Source organism: Arachis ipaensis, chromosome B06 (assembly GCF_000816755.2).
Source record: "Arachis ipaensis cultivar K30076 chromosome B06, Araip1.1, whole genome shotgun sequence".
NCBI lineage: Eukaryota > Viridiplantae > Streptophyta > Magnoliopsida > Fabales > Fabaceae > Arachis > Arachis ipaensis.
In genome coordinates, this window is record NC_029790.2 from 102,486,627 (window position 1) to 102,506,260 (window position 19,634).

The following is a 19,634-nucleotide window of genomic DNA, read 5'->3' on the forward strand; positions in this document are numbered from 1 at the left end:
ATCTTGAGTAACTTCTCTTAGGCTTGGCTCCTTGGGACTCCTCTCTTACAATTTAGTGCCAGACCTTAAGGTGATGGCATTGAAGGGTAGCGCACTAGAGCTTGAGAGTTGAGCATTGGAGGTAGAAGGTGGATCCAAACGGGTTATAAGAGCTTGGAGTGTAGAGGTGAGACCAGTAAGGCTAAACGCGAGTGTGGTTTGAAGCTCCTTTTGTCCTTGAAGAATAGTACGAAGAGTTTCATCTTGGTTGGAGGAAGAAGAAGGGTATGTAATTTGAGGGACTTGTGGTTGGTTGAGTTGAGGTGCTTGAGCTTGCCTTTGGTGAGGTGGTTGGTATCTTTGGCCTTGGTTTTGTTGGTAATTATTATTCCACCTTTGGTTTCCACCATTGTCTCTTCCTCCTTGATTGTAGTTGTCTCGCCACCCTTGGTTGGGATTGTCTTGCCATCCTTGATTATAGTTACCACCTTGGTTATAGTTACCGCCTTGTTGATAATACCCTTAATTTGGACGGTTGTAATAAGCATTGGTAGCCGCCAAAGTGTTGTCCTCTTGGAGTTGTGGACATTCATCAGTATAGTGAGAATAGCAAGCACAAATCCCGCATACTCTTTGAGGGACTAACTGTTGACATTGTTGTTGTGGAGGGGGTGGAGGTTGTTGTTGATTGAGTTGGAGTTGCTTGAGGATATTAGTCATCTCTCCCAAGGTCTTGGTAAGGGCGGCGGTCTCACCACTAGAAGAAATTTCATTTATTGCCCTTGGATGATTGTTTCTTTGTCTCGCATGTTGGGTTGATTCGGCCAAATCGGTGATAAGTTGCCATGCTTCCTCCGTTGTTCTATACTTTGTCAAGGAGCCATTACTTGAAGCATCCAAAAGGATCTTGTCTTGAGGTTTCATTCCTTGGCAAAAGTAACTAATCAACACTAGAGTGTCAATCATGTGGTGAGGGCTTGAGTCAAGAAGTTTCCAAAAACATTTCTAATACTCATAGAGAGTCTCCAATTCTCCTTGGACAATGCATGAAATTTCCTTCCTTAACATATCCGTCACCTCTGGAGGAAAGAATTTGTCTAAAAACTCCCTTCTGAGCAAATCCTAATTAGCAACAATATCATCGGACAAAGTGTAGAACCACTCTTTAGCTCTTCCCTTAAGAGAGAATGGGAAGGCATATAGCCAAATGGCAACCTCATCGAAACCCTCCCGCCTAGTAGTTGAACATACACCTTGAAAGTCGCTAAGGTGTCTAATAGGATCTTGAGCAGGAAGACCATAGAACTTGGGTAGAAGATTAATCAAAGCGGTTTTGAGCTTAAAATTAGCATTCAAATCTGGATGACGCACTTGAAGCGGTTGAAGAACAAAATTCGGAGCACCCACCTCCTTAAGAGTGACTCTTCTTGGAGCGGCCATAGTATCGGTACCTAAATCAATGGAAGAGGTATTAGTAATATCAATGGAAGAGTAGATAGTTCCTTCCTCAAATGATGCTTCGGATTCAACCTCGGATAAGGTTGGTGAATTGGTAGAAACCCCTTCACCACCTCCAAAGGCTATCCGTCTCTGAGCTTGCCTAAGATGTGGTATCGTTCTTTCGATTTCCGGATCAAAAGGGGCTAGGCTCGGATCCGGTAGTGAACGCATCATTCAACGAAGGAGATATATAGCTCATGACAACAAAATACACTAAACAAAGTTAAATCCTAACTAGCAATTAAACTAGCAAACAGTCAAGAAAATGCAAGTATTCACATATCAACATATCTACACTAACCAACAACATGGCACACATATGCAACTCCCTGGCAACGGTGTCAGAACTTGATGTGAGATATTTGTCGGTCTAGAATTTACCAATAAAATTCCGTCGTGAGTATAGTCTAAACCAACAAGCTATCCCGCACCAAAGTTAGAAAATGTGTCACCACAATTAAAAATCAATAACCGGGAGTAGAATCCCGGATCGTTCTCCCTAGGAGTTGCCCTAAGTTGCACATCATTGGTTAGGAGTTCTCTTGGTATTTTTGGATTTGAATACAAGAAAAGTAAATGAGCATGAAACTAAAGCAATGAACAATTAACAATTGAAATAAGGAAACTAAGAAATTAAGCTAACAATGGTGGATGTCAATCAATCAATGTAAATAAAATCCTTGGCTAGGGGTGAGAATTGGAATTCCTATCCTCATTATATCCATCAATTGTGACAAGAATTGGCCATTGCTCCACTTAGTTAACCTCTAACTATAAAGGAAAGTCAAGTGGATACAATCAACTTGAGTCCACAAGTCCTAGTCAAATCCTAAGGAAAGACTAGATTTAGTGGCATTCAAATCAACTAGCAACTTCCAATTATCAATCAACAAAAGACTTTGACAATTCAAGAGTCTCTAATTGCTCAACCCCCAAGCCAAGAGTGAAAATCTACTCCATAACCACAATTGGCATTTCCTCAAACACTTGGTGAGCACAAGTAAAAGGCATTATGAAATTGAGGGGATAATTCAAATTAAAGCTATCTACTACAAACACTAACAACAAAAAAGCAATTAATAACAATGAAAATAAAATTCCTCAATGCAATAATAGAAATCAATCTCAACAAGATCCAAATCTAATATACGAATTTCTAGAACAATAAAAACACTAAATGAGAGTAGGAGGATGAGATCTACAAATTAAAGCAATGTAAAATTAAATTAATACAGATCTAACTAAAGGATCCAAGTGAAATTGAAATTGAGAAGGCTAAAACCTAGAGAGAGGTGAGAGTTTCTCTCCCTACCCCCCAAACAAGAACAAAAGCTAGCTAAAATCATGTGTATGAGTGAGTCCCCCCCCTTTTCCCTTGGTTCCTTGGGTCTTTTCCATGCAGAATTGTGCTCAGATTGGGCCTGGAGCCTCTCAGAAATCGCCAGCCATGATTTCATTAATGATGTAACGTGTTGGGCATCACGCGTGCGCGTCGGCCACGCGTGCGTGTGGTGGACGAAATTGTGATTACACTTTGATTATGTAAATGGTCCGATGCACTGTCACTGCATGGCTAATCATCTGGAGGTTCTCGATCATACTGGAATAGGATTTACTATCCTTTTGTGTAACAGCCCAGACCACCCGCTAGCACGATATTGTCTGCTTTGGCACACAAGGCCTCACGGTTTTGCCTTTGACGATAGGGATGATAGCCGAAGCCCCCCACACTCACTCGTCAAAACGCGTCATGCTAGGGAGAGGTATCCCACCCTTATAAGGCATGCTTCGTTCCCCTCTCCAACCAATGTGGGCCTTACAATCCACCCCCCTAAGGGAGTCTAGCGCCCTCGCTGGCACATCGATCCGAGCTCTGGCTCTGATACCATCTGTAACAGCCCAGACCACCCGCTAGCACGATATTGTCCGCTTTGGCACACAAGGCCTCACGGTTTTGCCTTTGACGATAGGGATGATAGCCGAAGCCCCCACACTCACTCGTCAAAACACGTCATGCTAGGGAGAGGTATCCACACCCTTATAAGGCATGCTTCGTTCCCCTCTCCAACCGATGTGGGCCTTACATTTTGCGTCTGTTACTACGCCCAGCACTCGCGAGTTTGAAGCTCGTCACAGTTATTCAATCCCAGAATCCTACTCGGAATACCACGGACAAGGTTTAGACTTTCCAGATTCTCATGAATGCCGTCATCAATCTAGCTTATACCACGAAGATCCCAATATCTCGGACTCGGCCCCCTGTATTAGTAATCTAAGAGATACTCGTTCAATCGAAGGTAGAACAGGAGTGGTTGTCAGGCACGCGTTCATAGGGAATGATGATGATTGTCACGTTCATCACATTTAGGTTGAAGTGCGAATGAATATCTTAGAAGTGGAATAAGTTGAATTGAATAGAAAATAGTAGTACTTTGCATTAATCTTTGAGGAACAGCAGAGCTCCACACCTTAATCTATGGAGTGTAGAAACTCTATCGTTGAAAATACATAAGTGAAAGGTCCAGGCATGGCCAAATGGCCAGCCCCTCTGATCTAAGAACCAGGCGTCCAAAGATTCAAAGATGATTCCAAAGATGTGTAATACAATAGTAAAAGGTCCTATTTATAATAAACTAGCTACTAGGGTTTACAGAAGTAAGTAATTGATGCATAAATCCACTTCTGGGGCCCACTTGGTGTGTGCTTGGGCTGAGCTTGAGTGTTACACGTGTAGAGGTTATTCCTAGAGTTGAACGCCAGTTTTGGTGCCCGTTTGGGTGTTGAACTCCACTTTGCAACTTGTTTCTGGCGCTGGACGCCAGAATTGGGCAGAGAACTGGTGTTGAACGCCAGTTGGCGTCATCTAAACTTGGGCAAAGTATGGACTATTATACATTGCTGGAAAGCCCTGGATGTCTACTTTCCAACGCAATTGGAAGAGCGCCATTTCGAGTTCTATAGCTCCAGAAAATCCACTTTGAGTGCAGGGAGGTCAGAATCCAACAGCATCAGCAGTCCTTCTTCAACCTCTGAATCTGATTTTTGCTCAAGTCCCTCAATTTTAGTCAGAAAATACCTGAAATCATAGAAAAACACACAAACTCATAGTAAAGTCCAGAAATGTGAATTTAACATAAAAACTAATGAAAACATCCCTAAAAGTAACTAGATTCTACTAAAAACATACTAAAAACAATGCCAAAAAGCGTATAAATTATCCGCTCATCAGCGTGTCATATGAACTTCTCAGGCCACGCGTACGCGTCGGTCACGCGTACGCATCGATGGGATTTCGCATCACCACGTGAATGCGCCAGCTTTTGTGCGCGAGTCCCAGCTGCATGCGTCCACGCGTGCGCATCAACCACGCGTGCGCGTCGCCACCAATTCTCCAAAGCTTCACTCTTCATGTCCCTTCCACTTGTGCATGCTTCCTTTCCACCTTCTATAGATCTTAAATCCGCTTAGCAAACACATTACGGCATCGAATGGTCATAAAAGAGGATTAAAAATTGGCGTTTTAGGGTTAAAGAAGCATGTTTTAAACCATGAAGCAAAATTAGGAAAGAAACACAAAACCATGCAATTTATATGAATAAGTGTGAAAAATATTGATAAAAACCCTCCAAATTCTACACAAGATAAACCACAATATTAGGGTTAATCAACTTTTTGCAGAGGAACTTCAACTGTAATCTTGCCCCTCAAGGAAGGAACTTCAAGGCTACAAGGTAGCCTCCTAGTAACACCATAGTTAACAATCACTTGCGACAAGACTTGGAAAGGCAACCACAGCAAAACCAGTTAGGACGTGTATGTACCAAGTATAGGAAAAACTATGGAGATAGACTCTTTCAATTTGGAACAGGAGTTTGCTATAATTGTAGTAAACAAGGAAATATCGCTAGGGATTTCCAACGACAAAGAGTTGGACTTGTCCTTTCTAGACCCCAACAGCAAGGAAGGGTATTCGCTATGAAAGCTGAGGATGTTTCTGAAGCTGATTCCCTCATTAGAGGTACGTGTTCTGTCAAGAATGAAACCCTAACTGTACTGTATGACTCAGGTGCCTCACATTCTTTCATATCGATAGATTTTGCATTTAAGTTGGGATTGGATTCTTAGAGAATGGCTTATGATCTAATTGTTCATACTCTTATTGCACAAAATCCTGTGACTAGCTTAGTATGTCGTAAGGTTCCTTTTTCCACTAGGGATAAGTCTTTTGTACATGATTTAATATGACTACCTTTGAATGGTATAGATGTTATCCTAGGAATAGATTGATTGTCTACTCACCATGTTTTCTTAGATTGTTTTAAGAGGATTGCTATAATTCTATCAAATAGTATCTCTTCTGAAATAGTTATCACATCCGATTATTATCTAAACTCTGTAGTAGTAAATTATAAGGGAAATGAGTGTGAGGGTTATGAGAAAAATGTCACAATACTTTTCAAAATTATCTAAACTCCGTAGTAGTAAATTATCAAGTTAATTATAGCTTTAAATCGGAATTCAATACTTTTCAAAATTTAGTTAAAATGTCACAATTCAAAACAATCATGGCTATGAGAAAAATTGGGGGTTTGATTGAAACTGGCAGAAATTTAAATAGCAAGGAATTTAAAAGAGCAAGCAATATCTAAAGGTCAAGAGAATAACTAAGAGCAATTAAGGTTAAGAATCACTATCCTTGTCACTAACCACAATATGATAATTACAAAGAGCAAACCTAATTCGTCAGCCTCTACAAATTAAGAAAAGTCAATTAGGCTTAATTAACCCTAATCCACAAGTCCTAACCAACTTACTAGTTGAATTAGTAAAAGATTTGCATTAGTGGAAATAATATATATTAATATCTCTAAATTATCAATCAACTTTGGCATTAATGACTCAAGGTCACCCAATTTTTCAACCCAAGTTAAGAATGTAAAATCTACTCTATAACTATGTGAGACATTTTATCAAACACTTAGTGTGCATAAAATAAAGTATCATAAATTGCAAAAGTAATAAAATCTACAACTACCCAATTCAAGCAAGCAACAAAAACATCTTAACACTATAAAAAAACGCTGAGTATTGTCAAACTTATAGGCGAAAAAACAAAAATAAACAGCTGGTAATAAGATTATCGTTGGATTTAATCTGACGGTATAAACCTCGCCGGTAAATGTTTACCGTCAAAATTTTTTGTCCGCCGGTAACTTGCAGCAGAATTAGCAGCGGAATTTTATTTTTAAGCTACGAATATCCGATGTCAGTTATTAGCAAATTTTTCAACGGTAACTTTGGTACCGAACCATTTTTGTTCCCGCATCGTTACCGTCAGATTTTTTTTCCCAGTAAATTCGACGGTAAGTTCAATTTTTTTTACTTTTTTTTTATGAAATTAATGGTCAAATTTTAAATTTTTATTTAAATTTATTTTTTACACAATTAGTAGTTAAATTCTAAATAATAGAAGACAAATATGTTAAATTATCAAGTGTACAAATAAAATGTAAAGTCAAATAATAGATGATATGATACAATCAAACATTGTATCAAAAAACCTAGTCACTAAAGATCCTGATAGTTGTTGTCGTCATTGTCCCGCTGGTCTTGCTGCTGATGGGACGGCCCAGGCAGTGATGCCTATGCACCTCCAGTAGGGTCGTTACCACCAACAGCACCACTGGCACCAGTAGTAACACTGCCTCTAACGCGCATCTGATCGTTGTACGGTGCCATGTTGCGCTCCATCCGCTAAAGCCGCTCCAACTTCCGCCTCCACTCCAGCTTAATGTCATCATGGTTTGTCATGTGTGAGAGGATTGTCTAATACTTCTCCTCAGACTCCCGCAGCTGTTGAGCCTATTAGTGAAGGCTCTTGGTGAGAAGTAGCACCTGCTCAAATCGACGCCGTCCTCGGGATCGACGGACTGACTGGTAGCAGGGGTTGATGAATATTTCAATGTGGATGTGCGGAGGTTGTCGGTGAAGAATGATCCCAGCCTATAGACAAGATTCTTGTAAAGAGTAGATGCTTCCTCACGCCAAACCATGTCAGGATCAACGACTGATGCAGCAGAGTTGTTGCCGTCGTCTCCATTAGGCTGAGATTGCTGGGATGGAGCCTCCAAACTCTGCATGTAGGACTCTTGCGTAACAACATATTTTATGAGTAGGGTTACAGGTAATTAAAACCTTTAACCTACATGATGTTTACTCACATAATGATTCACAACCCACTGATCAGCAAATCTCTCCTTGTTCTCCTTCAAGGTGTCAGTATACTTGATGGTCTCCGCCATCATTGCTTCACGATCCAATGACTTAGGCTACACATTTTGAAACCACATGTTAAGACTAACTAAAGGAACTTAATAACAAAATGAAACAAGTTAGATACCAGCCTGGCCTTTGTCATCATGAAAGTCGCTAACTCACCAGTATACTTTGACGACCTGGCCGATGCCCTGTTAGCTCTATTCATGAGATGGCAACACTTGAATCCCTCGTCAGTCTCCCAATGAACGTACCGTGCCTTCTTAATATCCGGGTGGAGCCAAGTGGTGAGGTGGTCGCGGAGCTCACGTACGTCCTCCAACATCTATTGAAGCCGCCTAACCATCCGATGGTGGAAGATCTTCTTGACTATGGCATCGTGATTCTTGTTCCATATAAATTTCTCCTGTAGAAAGAATATTTATCACGACTTATTCGAAATTAAATACATAATTAAACAAAATAGAATATATAAAGGTATGAATATGTTAACTTTTTACCGCGCACTTTTAAAACCATTGCTCTCTAGTCTTTGCCGAGATCTTCTTATAGCTCGGCCATGGGTGTTCGTACATCAACTTGATGACAATAGTACACTCCTGTATACATGCATTGTTATTTGGCACAAACCTATCAATGGAAAACTTAAGATTAGTAGGTTACTAAAAAGTTATTTCAAGTAATCTATAAACTTCAATTACATTTAGATTTTTTTTAGAAATTTTGGTAGAGTTTCATTTATAACTAGAATGTGCCAATAACTATATCCATCAACAATTCACTTAAACAACAACATCTATCAACAATCAACAAACAAGAATCAAGAATCAAGCAACAACATCCATCAATCAACAATAAGTGGTTCAATTAAGATAATATCTTCATCTATATGCCATTATATAACTTAAGCAACAACATCCATCAACAATTAAGAATTATCAAATATTTTCAGCAGTTCAAACCTAAATCGAACTTATCTTAACAACCTAAATCTACTAAATTAGAAAATTGGGTGTAACTAAATTAAACTAACTAACTAAAGTGGTTTGCACATAAAAGACTTAAAATAGTACATATGCCATCAAACCATCAAATCAAATCGTCATCCGTACGATGGCAGGTAGTGAAGGGGCATCTGGCTGGGATCCGTGAGAGGATTCCGGCACCCAGTGTCTGCCGTTGGAGTCGACGTCGTCGAGACAGTGGACTACTGAGCAGATAAAAGCGGCGTCATCAAGGTAGATGGAGCCTCATAGTTGGTGTTAGGGACCATGATGAACGGCTGGTCCGGTGCACCCATTGCCTGTGACGTCACCAGGGTAGTTGGAGTAGAAGAGGACAACTGAGAAGTCCCAGGGGTACCAATAGAAACCATCCCTCTACCACGACCACGAGATTGATCCATGACACCTCTACCTCTCCTCATGTCTGCAAAGAGCATATCAAGAAACACTAGTCACAAAAATAATGTAATAGCAAAGATAAAATTCACAGAGACTTTAAATCCCATAAATCAGCAAATACAACACAAATCCTGTGTACATTTATATTATTTGAAAAATATTTTGGCATAACCTCTCCTAAAGTTGGCCATGTATCCACATTTATGGTTCCTATAAATCCAACTAACCTCAATCATAAATTGAAACTTCAAAGCCGCTACAACATATCCAAAATAACCTAATCAGTTAACTAATAAGTTGAGTTCCTAACTACTTAGGTGTTTTAATAACTTAATCAACAATACCTCAGAACATCTTTTAATTAGAATTAGAACAAATCAGAACTAAAATTATAATAACAAATCAGAACCAAAATAACGAACAAAAAATTATAATAACAAATTAGAACAAATCAGAACTAAAATAACGAACACAAAATTATAATAACAAGTCATCACCAAAATTATAATAACAAATCAGAACCAAAATAACAAACACAAAATTATTATAATAAATCAGACCAAATCAGAATCAAAATTATAATAGCAACTAAGACCTTATTCCTATTTTAGAAAAAGATAAGTTCAGAAGAATTACGTGAAGAAGAGCACCAACGCCGAGAGGAAGAGGGCGACAGAAGCGGCGGCAGCAGCAGAATCGGTGGTAGCAGCAGCAGCAGAATCCGGCAGCAGTAATGATGACGGCAAAAATGACGAACAACGGGGAAGAAGGAGGGGGCTGCCAGAGAGATGAGAGGGGTAGAGAGAGTGGGAGGCGAGAGGGTTAGAGAGAGAGGGGAGAGGGATAGAGAGAGAGAGAGAGAGAGAGAGAGAGAGAGAGAGAGAGAGAGAGATTCAAATGAGGGGTGAAAAGGGTTCACAGTTCGAATTTAGGGCATAATTACCGTCGGATTTACCGGCGAAAAAATCCGATGGTAACATGTTTCAATACCAAAATGCAGCATTCTAATAAGTGGGTTTACCGTCGGATTTTTCTGTCGGTAAATCCAACCCTAAATGTCGCACCTAATTTTCTCTTTTTCCCTCCAATTATTACCGGCAAATTTACCATCGAAAATGATAATCCGCCGGCAATATTTGGCATGACGAATTTGACGCCAAACCCGCCAGTAAAGACGCCGCTACTCTGCAATACTAAATTCAATGATACTCAACATTTTTCTTGTAGTGTAAGTAAGCAAGAATAAAACATAAAAAATCAAATTCATTAAAAGTAAACAAAAATTTAACAAGTGTTCATAAACTAAAATAACAAGATAAAAAACTAAAAAAATATTCTAAGTAAGTAGTGTGTGAGAATAAGAAAATAGGAGCGAAACTACACCTAAACAAAATTAAAATCTAAAACTAAAGAGAAAATTAAGTAAAACCCTAAGGATTCTAGAAAAAAGTTGGAGTTTCTCTCTAGAATCCCACTAAAAACCTAAGAAAAATGTAAAAGTGGCGAGTATGTGAATGTCCCTCCTTTTCCCTTCCATCTTGGCTTCATCATACCATCAGAAATAGCTATTGAGGGACTTAAGAAAGTACAAAAAAGAGGATGCATGTGTTTCATTAAACTAGGCACGTGGGTTGGTCTCGCGCGCGGGGAAAAAGCTCACACACACGAGATTCGCAAGGATATGTCGTTCACGCGAATATCTCGCTCACACGAGGAAGAGCCACTTGCGCGAGTATCTTGCTCATGCGAGAACGGTTTGCTCACGGGAGCTACCAAAAAGCTCCACTCCTAAATCACTTTCTGAATTCGCTTCTTCATTCCATTCTTTTCGATCTTTTGAGGTCATTGATGTACCTTAACCTTGAAACAATTAAATTTAATCACGGCATCGAATGGCATAAAAAGAGATTAATAAATTAATGATTAGGAGCACAAAAAGCATAATTTTTTCACACACAACTTTATCGAAAGTAAGATTCGAAAAACTCAATTAATTGAGTAAGTTAGTTGATAAACTCCATACTTTTTAACACAATTTAAAATGATAAAATGGAGTTTATCAATCACGTTTCACGTTTGCACACGTGATACGTTCATATTTCCATGTGTCTTATCTCATTTATAGTGTTTAATGTGTTTAACTATTTTATTTATACTATAAACAAGATACTTACTTATTTAATACGTTTATAGTATAAACGAGATATGTGATATTGTGAAATTATAAATTTTTTTAATGTTAATTAAACTTAGGAATTACTTTAGAAAAAAGGAAATAGTAAGGGGAAAAAAGCATGGCCCATTATTCGTCACTAGGCGGGACAGGCTCGTATTCTAGGATCGTTTAAGTAGGCGGCGCAGAACAAATTAGTCCATTTACCACCCTTGTTGAATTTGGTTAAGTTTACTTTATTTAATTTTGACTTAATCCTATTGGCAATTCATTTTATACATTTTCTTTTCAAATGATGTAGGAATGTCCTGTTTTTCTTGCTAGTGGTAATTCTTAATGATATTACCATGTAAGAATTATTCAAATTGTTTTACCAGGTAAGTTTTAACATCATGAGACAGAAACTGCATCATAAGAAATCATATTTTAGTTTGTTGACTTTTTTTAGCTTGATGTTAGAGGAAGTTTATATTTTCATTATTTTGCAACAAAAGACAGATAGACTTCAAGAGTAATGTGAGTTTTCTGTCTTCATTTGAGTTGATCATGGATGAAAGAATTCTAATGTTCCTACTACTCATTTTCAGTTCTTTGTTAGTTGTCGTAGCAAGAACAGCAAATCAAGATTGTAAGTTTGGTTTTCAATGCTATTTGTCTCAATCATATACTTTCTCTTCATCCAAATGGCATTTTTGATATACCCATTATACAATTAAGAGTTTATAGTCTACCAATCCTCTTTTTACTTGAATCTTCTCCTAATTCCAATGGAAGACATGAGTGGTTAGCAAACAGCAGCCAGCAATCTGCATCATCTAATTGACTTAGATGATAAGATAGACATGTTTGGACAATGGAAGCAACTTTCTCGCTACGAGTTGTTACAAGAATTTTACTTCCCTTGACTCCGTGTTGAAGAGGCTTCTAAAAATCATTCCTAACATCATAGTTGTCATTTCAAACATCGTCCAAAATGACTAAGTACTTTTTCCCTATAAACTTTTTTCTTCAATTCAACTTGAACAAAACCCAAATCCTTCATATCACAGCTACTTGAATTAACTATCTCTATCATAGTCTTAGTGATCTTCTGAATATCAAAATTTTTATAAACAAAAAATCCACAACTTAAGATAAAATTTGCTCCAAAGACTCATTATTAATTTATTATACACCAATTGAGCTAAAGTGCTTTTTCCAATCTCATCCATGCCAACAATTGGAATCACAGATATTTTAGCATCTATTGTATCATCCAATAACAATTTCATTATGGTTTCTTTGTCTTGATCTCTACCATATATAGTGGATCTTTCAAATAGAGATGTTGATGGTGTTCTCCACAACATGCTCTCCCTAACATTTTCTTTTAGACCAAGAATGTCTTTGCTTTTTTCAGTATATTCTAGTCTCTCAGTAATGTCTTCCAATTTTGTAACAACCTCGGACTCTCGAAAATTTAGAAAGCGAGAGAACAAGGTACTAACCTCTTTTTGAGTTGTTCCTGCTTCGGTTGAAACACGATCCAACAAGTCATCAGCATCATAGACAGCATCTTTGAGATCATCGAGCCACTTCTTTACAGCAAGGTCATTGATTTGTCGCTGCTCAGCATCATTAAGAACAGCTTGAACTGCGTACAGATTAGTATCCAACCTTTTGATTAGCTTCTTGTGAAGCTTCTTTCCCCGAATGAAATTCACAAACTTAGGTGAAGCAAATTTGTCAAAAACAACTTGAATAAAACTAGACACTAAAGCTTGACTTACAATTGTACCTGCCATGATTGCAGAGATTATTGGGCAGAAACAGAAACGTACTTTAGAAGGTGACAATTTTCTTCGAGAGTGAAACTTGTAGTAAAAATAAATGTACGCAACTGCGTGTTGTGTATGCTGTGTTATTAAATTATGCATCAGGCAACTGCCATGTAGTAATGCATTTCTTTCTAATTTGAAATTAATTTAATTATTTTGTTGGTCTCTATAATTTTATCAAATTTATAATTAAACTTTTATATTTTTGTTTTCTTCTAACAACTAGTTATAGAAAAATTATATTATAAAAGATGTTGGTTCAGGTGAGAAGACTAAAGTGAATATGTCCTAATTGTTGAATAAGTTGTTTTATGTGAAAATTATGTGAAAAAAAAAACCTAAAATAGTGTTAGAACAAACTAATAAGTAGTAACACGTAAATTCCCAAGTTGTGTATAAAGTTACTATTTCAAACTAAATTTTTTATAACAAAGGAGAAACATCTATTTATATAACATTTATATCATAAATAATTTCATTTATATAACCAATCTAGGATAAATTTCACTTAGCTTATAATAACATAGAGAAAAATATATATCACCATAACTACATTAATTTATATAAAATGTTATATAAAAATGTTAGTTTATAATTATATAAAAAATTTAAATTCTAATATTGCACTTTTTGTTTATCGAACAAAATTCATCTTTGTGAAAATTATATTAAAAAATAGACTTAAATAGTGCTAATAAACTAATAAATATTTTCTATAAATATATCATGTCAATATAAACTTATTTTGTTATCATATAAAGGACAACATTTATCTACATTTTAGCTGTCGAAATATTAATTTCATAATTTCACATCAAATCGTTTAATTATATAAAAATTATATTATATTAAGGATGTTAGTTCATATTAGTAACAATTTTATTATTATATTTCCTATTTTGAATATGTTTGTGGTTTATGATCATACCTGGAATAAATATTCTTAGACATTATTTTAATAAACTACTCCGATTGATAAAGTGAAATAAAGATAAACATGATCGTAAAATTACAAAAAGAATTAGAGTAAAATAAACCTACAACAAAAAAATACAGAGTTTTTCTTGGAACAACGAAAAACCAACCAAAAGCTTCTGATAAAAACTTTCGTTCAATACCCCACTCTTCGTTATGGATTAAAAAGCTTCCGGAAAGGCCCATCCTTCCTGTCTTTGGCAGCTTCAGTTAGAGCCAAGAATCGCTTGAACCCTGTGGTGGCAGCTCCTCGTCCAAGTGCGGCTGCCCTAGTTAGTACATCCTCCCGAGATGCCATGAGTCCAGCGGCAGAGGGATTAGGCACCACCGGAGCCATGGGGGAAGCTGGGACAACTGTAGGTGTAATCTGTGTTTGCTTAATTCCAGGGCCATGTTTATTAAAGTCATCAAGAATGCTTTGTTGATCCGCTTTTTTAAGACCCTGAAAAGTGAAAACAGACATAAGTGATTAAAGAATTGACAAATCAACTGCATCTGAAAAACCATAAACAATAAATCCATGAACCATTCCTAGAAAATAACAAAGTTGAACGATTATGGTAATTATTCAAATTTAATGTTTCATACATATTCCATAAGAATTTTCAACTTTGGAAACTAGTCCGTATCTTAATAAGATCCAACACTTGACTTGAGCACGACAGGCAAGTTTTGTGTCATCAATAATAGATTACTTCCCTTTAGGTCTTATTTTACTAAAAATGTAATGTTCTTTACAAATAGTGAATCTTGAACCACTTTTTTGTCTAGTCTACACAAATTAAGACTATGCTTCCTTGTTATTCTCCTCAAGCTTGGGAAAATTACCCACTTACTTAAGAGGGCATCTCATTCACTTATGATTGTTCAGCTAGAATAAGTTAAGTGAAATTAGTCATGAACTTAGAATTATACAAGTTCATTTTATGCATTTATATGATGAGACAGCCAATCTCCAGTTTTTGAGGTAGTAATCAGAACTAAAGGAATTGAACAAAGAACTGATAGGAATTAGCAAAACCTTAAGGTCCAGTATTCTCTGAAATTCCATTGGTGTACCCTCAGGTAGTAATGCTCGGTATGTATCTGCCACAGAATCAACTGGAGACAGTATAACCTAACATTCCATTCACACAAACCCATGTTAGAAAGAACTAAATAAACTTCAATTATAATGGTGTTTTTTTTCCCCAAATAACAACCAACCTTCAAAAGTGCCTCAGCTTTGCTCATCTCGCGGCTTACAAACTTGGAATAGCCAACAGCACCTGAAGTCTGTTGCAGAGAATAAACAATCAACAAGTGTAATGAGAGAAACACAAGCACACAAGAAATAGACAATTATATGACAGATGCAATTTCATAAGGATTTGTTTGCCCCGTGCAAGATGATAAAGTCAGTTGGTTTAGACAGGCAGTCTATCTCTGCTTCCAATTCAGTAGAGAATTAATTAAGACCAATGAGGCAACAAAATATTTCATATGGGTAGAATATAACTAGCAACATGTAAATTATAAAAAGCAAAACATAAAATCTCAGCTCTTAATTTTTTATTCATCTTGGTTTGAAAAATAAAATAACAATTTCTAATTCTGTCTACAGTTGAAAGTTGGTGAAAGTTTTCACTTGAAAATTTCATTATCAATATTTTCTATATAAAAACTATAGCTGAGAAAAAAAATTAAATGCTACTAGTGAAAGGAACAACAGCATAGTAAATTCACCAACTCATGAAATGTGGAGTTCAGATTCCCTAGATTTAAGCTCCAAGGGAAGGAAAGATAACTAAAAAATATTTGCAGAAGTTAGATCACCTGTCTACCAAGGCAAGGAATCTCAAGAAGGATTGTCTTAACAGCTTGTGTATCCAGTAGCATCTGCAAAAGTATCGCTTTGTCAGCTCGTTGTCATAACATTTCAAGTGTTCCACAGGGAAAAAAAATAAGTTTCAAATCTCCTTTATGTATCCTGTACTCAATAAAAAAATGTTCAAAACTGTTGAAAATAAAAACCATCTTACATTTACAAACCCATAAAAAATATGCTTTAACTTTACTCTTGATGTAACTAAAAGGAAATAAAAACCAATTAAAGAAAGCAGCCAGTACCTGTTGAGCGCCCGTTTCTGATATTTGCTTGCATTTGAAAATGTTAGAATAGAAGCGGGGACCAAGAGATGATGCAAGCTGTGGATAATAAATGGGAATTAAATGTAAACATTCAACTTGCATTATTAAGCAACATTGAGTATTTACCATCTAATTTAGTCCCTTACAACATCTGCAAGAAAAAAGATATTCAAAACAGAAAAACATTCAAAGGAATAATTTATTAATTATTAATTATAACTAGCATGCCAAAAAAGAAAATGTCCTTAACACCAAGGTTGACATAAAAAGTCTTAACTCAATGCATCAAATTGGTATTACCTTGTCCAGAAAGAACTGGAAGTAGACAGGAGAAAGAAGACTTCCAAGAGTAGGAATGCTAGTGGTAAGAATCAGATTTATGGCATTAACATATCTGTAAGAAAAATAATATTGTTAAATTGGTAATTTTATCAGGAACAAAGATTACTAATTGTTTTCTCTTTTGAAATTCAACTTACTCTGACTGATCACCAACACTCTCAAGAGTACCCCCATGGTACACGTGTCATTGCAGCCAATTCAACGTCAAACTTGGTTTCCAGGCCATGCACCAATGTCACCAATGACTTTGTTATAACAGCTGAAAAGTCATCCTGCATGATTGCACAATTCTCTTGGAATGACATTTGCAGAGAAAAGCATCATTTTGGTGAGAAGATAATAGTACCTGCACTTCTGACATATCCACCCCATCTGCATACTGATGATCTATTATCTTGGAAACACTCTCAGCCAGTTCACCGGCCTGCCATATGCAAGGCTAAGTAAAACTGGCATTTACTCATCCTGAACTAAATTAAGCATGATAAAGAAATTTACTGACCATTTTATGGCAATATTCGGCTGAATTAACAATGAAACAAATCACCCTTTCATCCCTATCAGATGTCTGTTACAACAATTCCCAGGAGTTTATAGAAAAAAAATCAAATAAAGTTGTTTGATAAAACAGTAAGTTAATATGTAGCTTTAACTTCTGACAAATCATGAAAAGCTAATTCTTTACAAGATACCTTTATCTGTCCATCCGTGCCTGTGGCAGCAGCAACAATTCCAGTACACCCTTTGGGAGTCTTGCAAAGAGCTTTGTAGCATATGCTTTAAGAATTCTTTGGAAAACCTAAGAGTGAATTGAAACAAAATCATATACATCATAAAGATAGACCTCTAAATTACAGTATGCGTTGCAAGTTGCAACTAAAAACCAACTCCATTTCCACAGAGAAGTTCAAACAGCATTCTTTTGAATTCCTTAATACCCAACAGTCAGTCAGACAATAAGGGTGCAGATCACATAGCCGTTTTTAACTCTTCAGCCGCAGCCAACTACATTGGCTACATTACATAACCACCATTAGGCAGGTCTCAAAGTGAAGTTTTTCCCTTAATAGAGTGCTCCTACTAGTTCCATGTGTTGAACTTTAACAATTATTCAACAACTCTAGGCATATGCTTTGTCATTTTTGAAATGGAGAAATATTAGCTATAACTCGAGAGTTACCTTGAACAAATTAAATAGTGTCTGGTTCTTTGTTAACGCACTGCATCTCTTCAAACCCCTCTTGATTATGAGAAACAACTACGTAGTACAACAAAACAACCAAGTCAACTCAGAGTATAATAACAAATTGTCCATCAGAAAAGAAGGGGGCTCCACCATTCATCCGTGCCAGGGGGGATCTATATATCTAACCATATCTAATATTGGCAACATTAACCAGAAGCTACCTAACAGAATTCCTAAAAGCTCTTGAGAAATGAAATGACCCATCACCTGCATGCTGCTGGATAAAATACTATTCTGACCTCCCTCCTCAATATCCCATGTCTCCTCCTATATTTGATGACACATTTAATCAAGGGATAATGATAAGTAAATCAATGAGTACATATATCAAAAAGCAAGACCCAAATTACCTGAACGAGTGTCTCTAAATTTTCCATTAGTGTTTTCTCTTCCAATTCTACATATAATGTTAAGTGAGGTTCAAAGCAAGATGAAATAATTCCACGAAAATTGAACTGCCAAAATAACAAAATGTTTATCAGGTGCACCTAGTGAAATAGATCATTAAGAATAAAGTGAGGACAGTCACTATTACAACAAAGACTAGGAAGCACACCAAGAGGTCAATGTTTTTTCTACATCAAATTCAGTTGACTTATTTTTCAATTGGGACATTCAATTTTCTTCTCTCCCATCTTTTACCCTTTGATAATTTGAAAATATTTAATAAAATAATTAAATAACTGAGAGACAATATAAGAGTCCAGACAAGCCCAAGCATATAATCAGACATAAGCATTTTATCAAATAAAAGATTACATTAGTCCAATACAATTTCAGTGCTTCAATTGCACAGATAAAATAAAAAAGATAACCTTGATTAGAAGATTTTAAATTTTTAAATGATGTAATCAGAATGTAGCACATCGTCGGATTTTCTTCTCTAATACCATGAATTAATATTAGACTAACAAGATATAGAAATTTCGGATAACAGTGAATAAGAAGTACAATATATATGTATGTAACACTTAACCAACAAAACGATTACATTAAATAGATAATAGTCACATAGATCCATACCCCAGCTCCAGGTACCGCCAAATCTTTACTTCTACTGTTTTCCTATTCATAACAACCAAACAAAATGGTCATAGACAACTATGATTTCAATGATTCCTTATGAATAAGTAATGTAAACTTCACCAATTCATAATACATACCCCATTGTCACTTCCTTGATGAGCAGCAAGCTTTTTCTCACACTTCCTCCGGATATCAGAAGCATTACTGCCAGAATTTGCTCCCCTACCTATTTCCTCAATCTCATTCCCAACCTCCCTGTTTTGAGTGCCTGCTCCAAATTTCTCGGCCAATTCATCCTCAAATTCTAAAGTTCGCTGTAAAGCCTGAAATCAACAAGTGAAACATTGAATTAACACATAAGAGTCATAAATTCACATCATAAATACATTACATTAACAGTTTATTCATTGTTACCACCATCAATGAATTATCACAAAGCCAGCCATCAATTATTTTGTAAATAAAAGCTCTGGTAAAAAAACAATGACAAGAAAGTGTAGTTGTATAGCATCAGACCATTGAAGCAATTATTGTAACAGCAAGTCAATTTTCAACGTTTAATGATTAGTCAAAACCATCGCTTACCAACAACAGGGTCCCCACATCTGGCTTTTCCTTTAGATTAGAAAAAATAACCTCAAGTTGTTTCCTGTAGAAAAAAGTATCATAATCATGAGTCCATACATAATATTGCTAACCTGAGTTTAGTTCATATCAACACATTATTCAGAAAAACTCTTAATAAATCTTTTTATTATTTTGTTAAA

The 19,634-nt window shown here is 36.4% G+C and overlaps 2 protein-coding genes across 7 annotated transcripts in view; both read right to left on the reverse strand.

Annotated features, from left to right (window-relative positions):
* Positions 6,890-13,229, reverse strand: LOC110263432 (putative disease resistance RPP13-like protein 1). 6 transcript variants are annotated; one of them, XR_002349087.1, is made up of 7 exons: positions 13,101-13,229; positions 12,819-12,964; positions 9,795-11,018; positions 8,256-9,183; positions 7,918-8,161; positions 7,701-7,808; positions 6,890-7,613 (listed from the first exon to the last, which is right to left on the reverse strand). XR_002349087.1 is itself a non-coding variant. In XM_021104670.1 (2 exons), exons 1-2 carry the CDS (start codon positions 13,113-13,115, stop codon positions 12,438-12,440), a joined length of 534 nt encoding a protein of 177 aa, XP_020960329.1. In that variant the 5' UTR covers positions 13,116-13,229; the 3' UTR covers positions 11,025-12,437. The 6 variants fall into 6 exon arrangements, 1 of the variants encoding a protein (XP_020960329.1); XR_002349085.1 differs by having other exon boundaries at positions 6,890-7,808; positions 8,263-9,183; XR_002349084.1 differs by having other exon boundaries at positions 6,890-7,808.
* LOC107604713 (vacuolar protein sorting-associated protein 53 A-like) overlaps positions 14,078-19,634 on the reverse strand; it is a 10,926-nt gene continuing 5,369 nt past the window's right edge. Inside the window, 18 exon segments of the mRNA XM_016306364.2 lie at positions 14,078-14,565; positions 15,145-15,240; positions 15,330-15,398; positions 15,939-16,001; positions 16,233-16,310; positions 16,554-16,647; positions 16,733-16,764; positions 16,766-16,867; positions 16,942-17,019; positions 17,098-17,163; positions 17,288-17,334; positions 17,337-17,394; positions 17,776-17,853; positions 18,049-18,108; positions 18,192-18,296; positions 18,865-18,906; positions 19,005-19,190; positions 19,453-19,516. Of these exon segments, the coding sequence (XP_016161850.1) occupies positions 14,278-14,565; positions 15,145-15,240; positions 15,330-15,398; positions 15,939-16,001; positions 16,233-16,310; positions 16,554-16,647; positions 16,733-16,764; positions 16,766-16,867; positions 16,942-17,019; positions 17,098-17,163; positions 17,288-17,334; positions 17,337-17,394; positions 17,776-17,853; positions 18,049-18,108; positions 18,192-18,296; positions 18,865-18,906; positions 19,005-19,190; positions 19,453-19,516 (1,606 nt within the window). The 3' untranslated portion in view covers positions 14,078-14,277.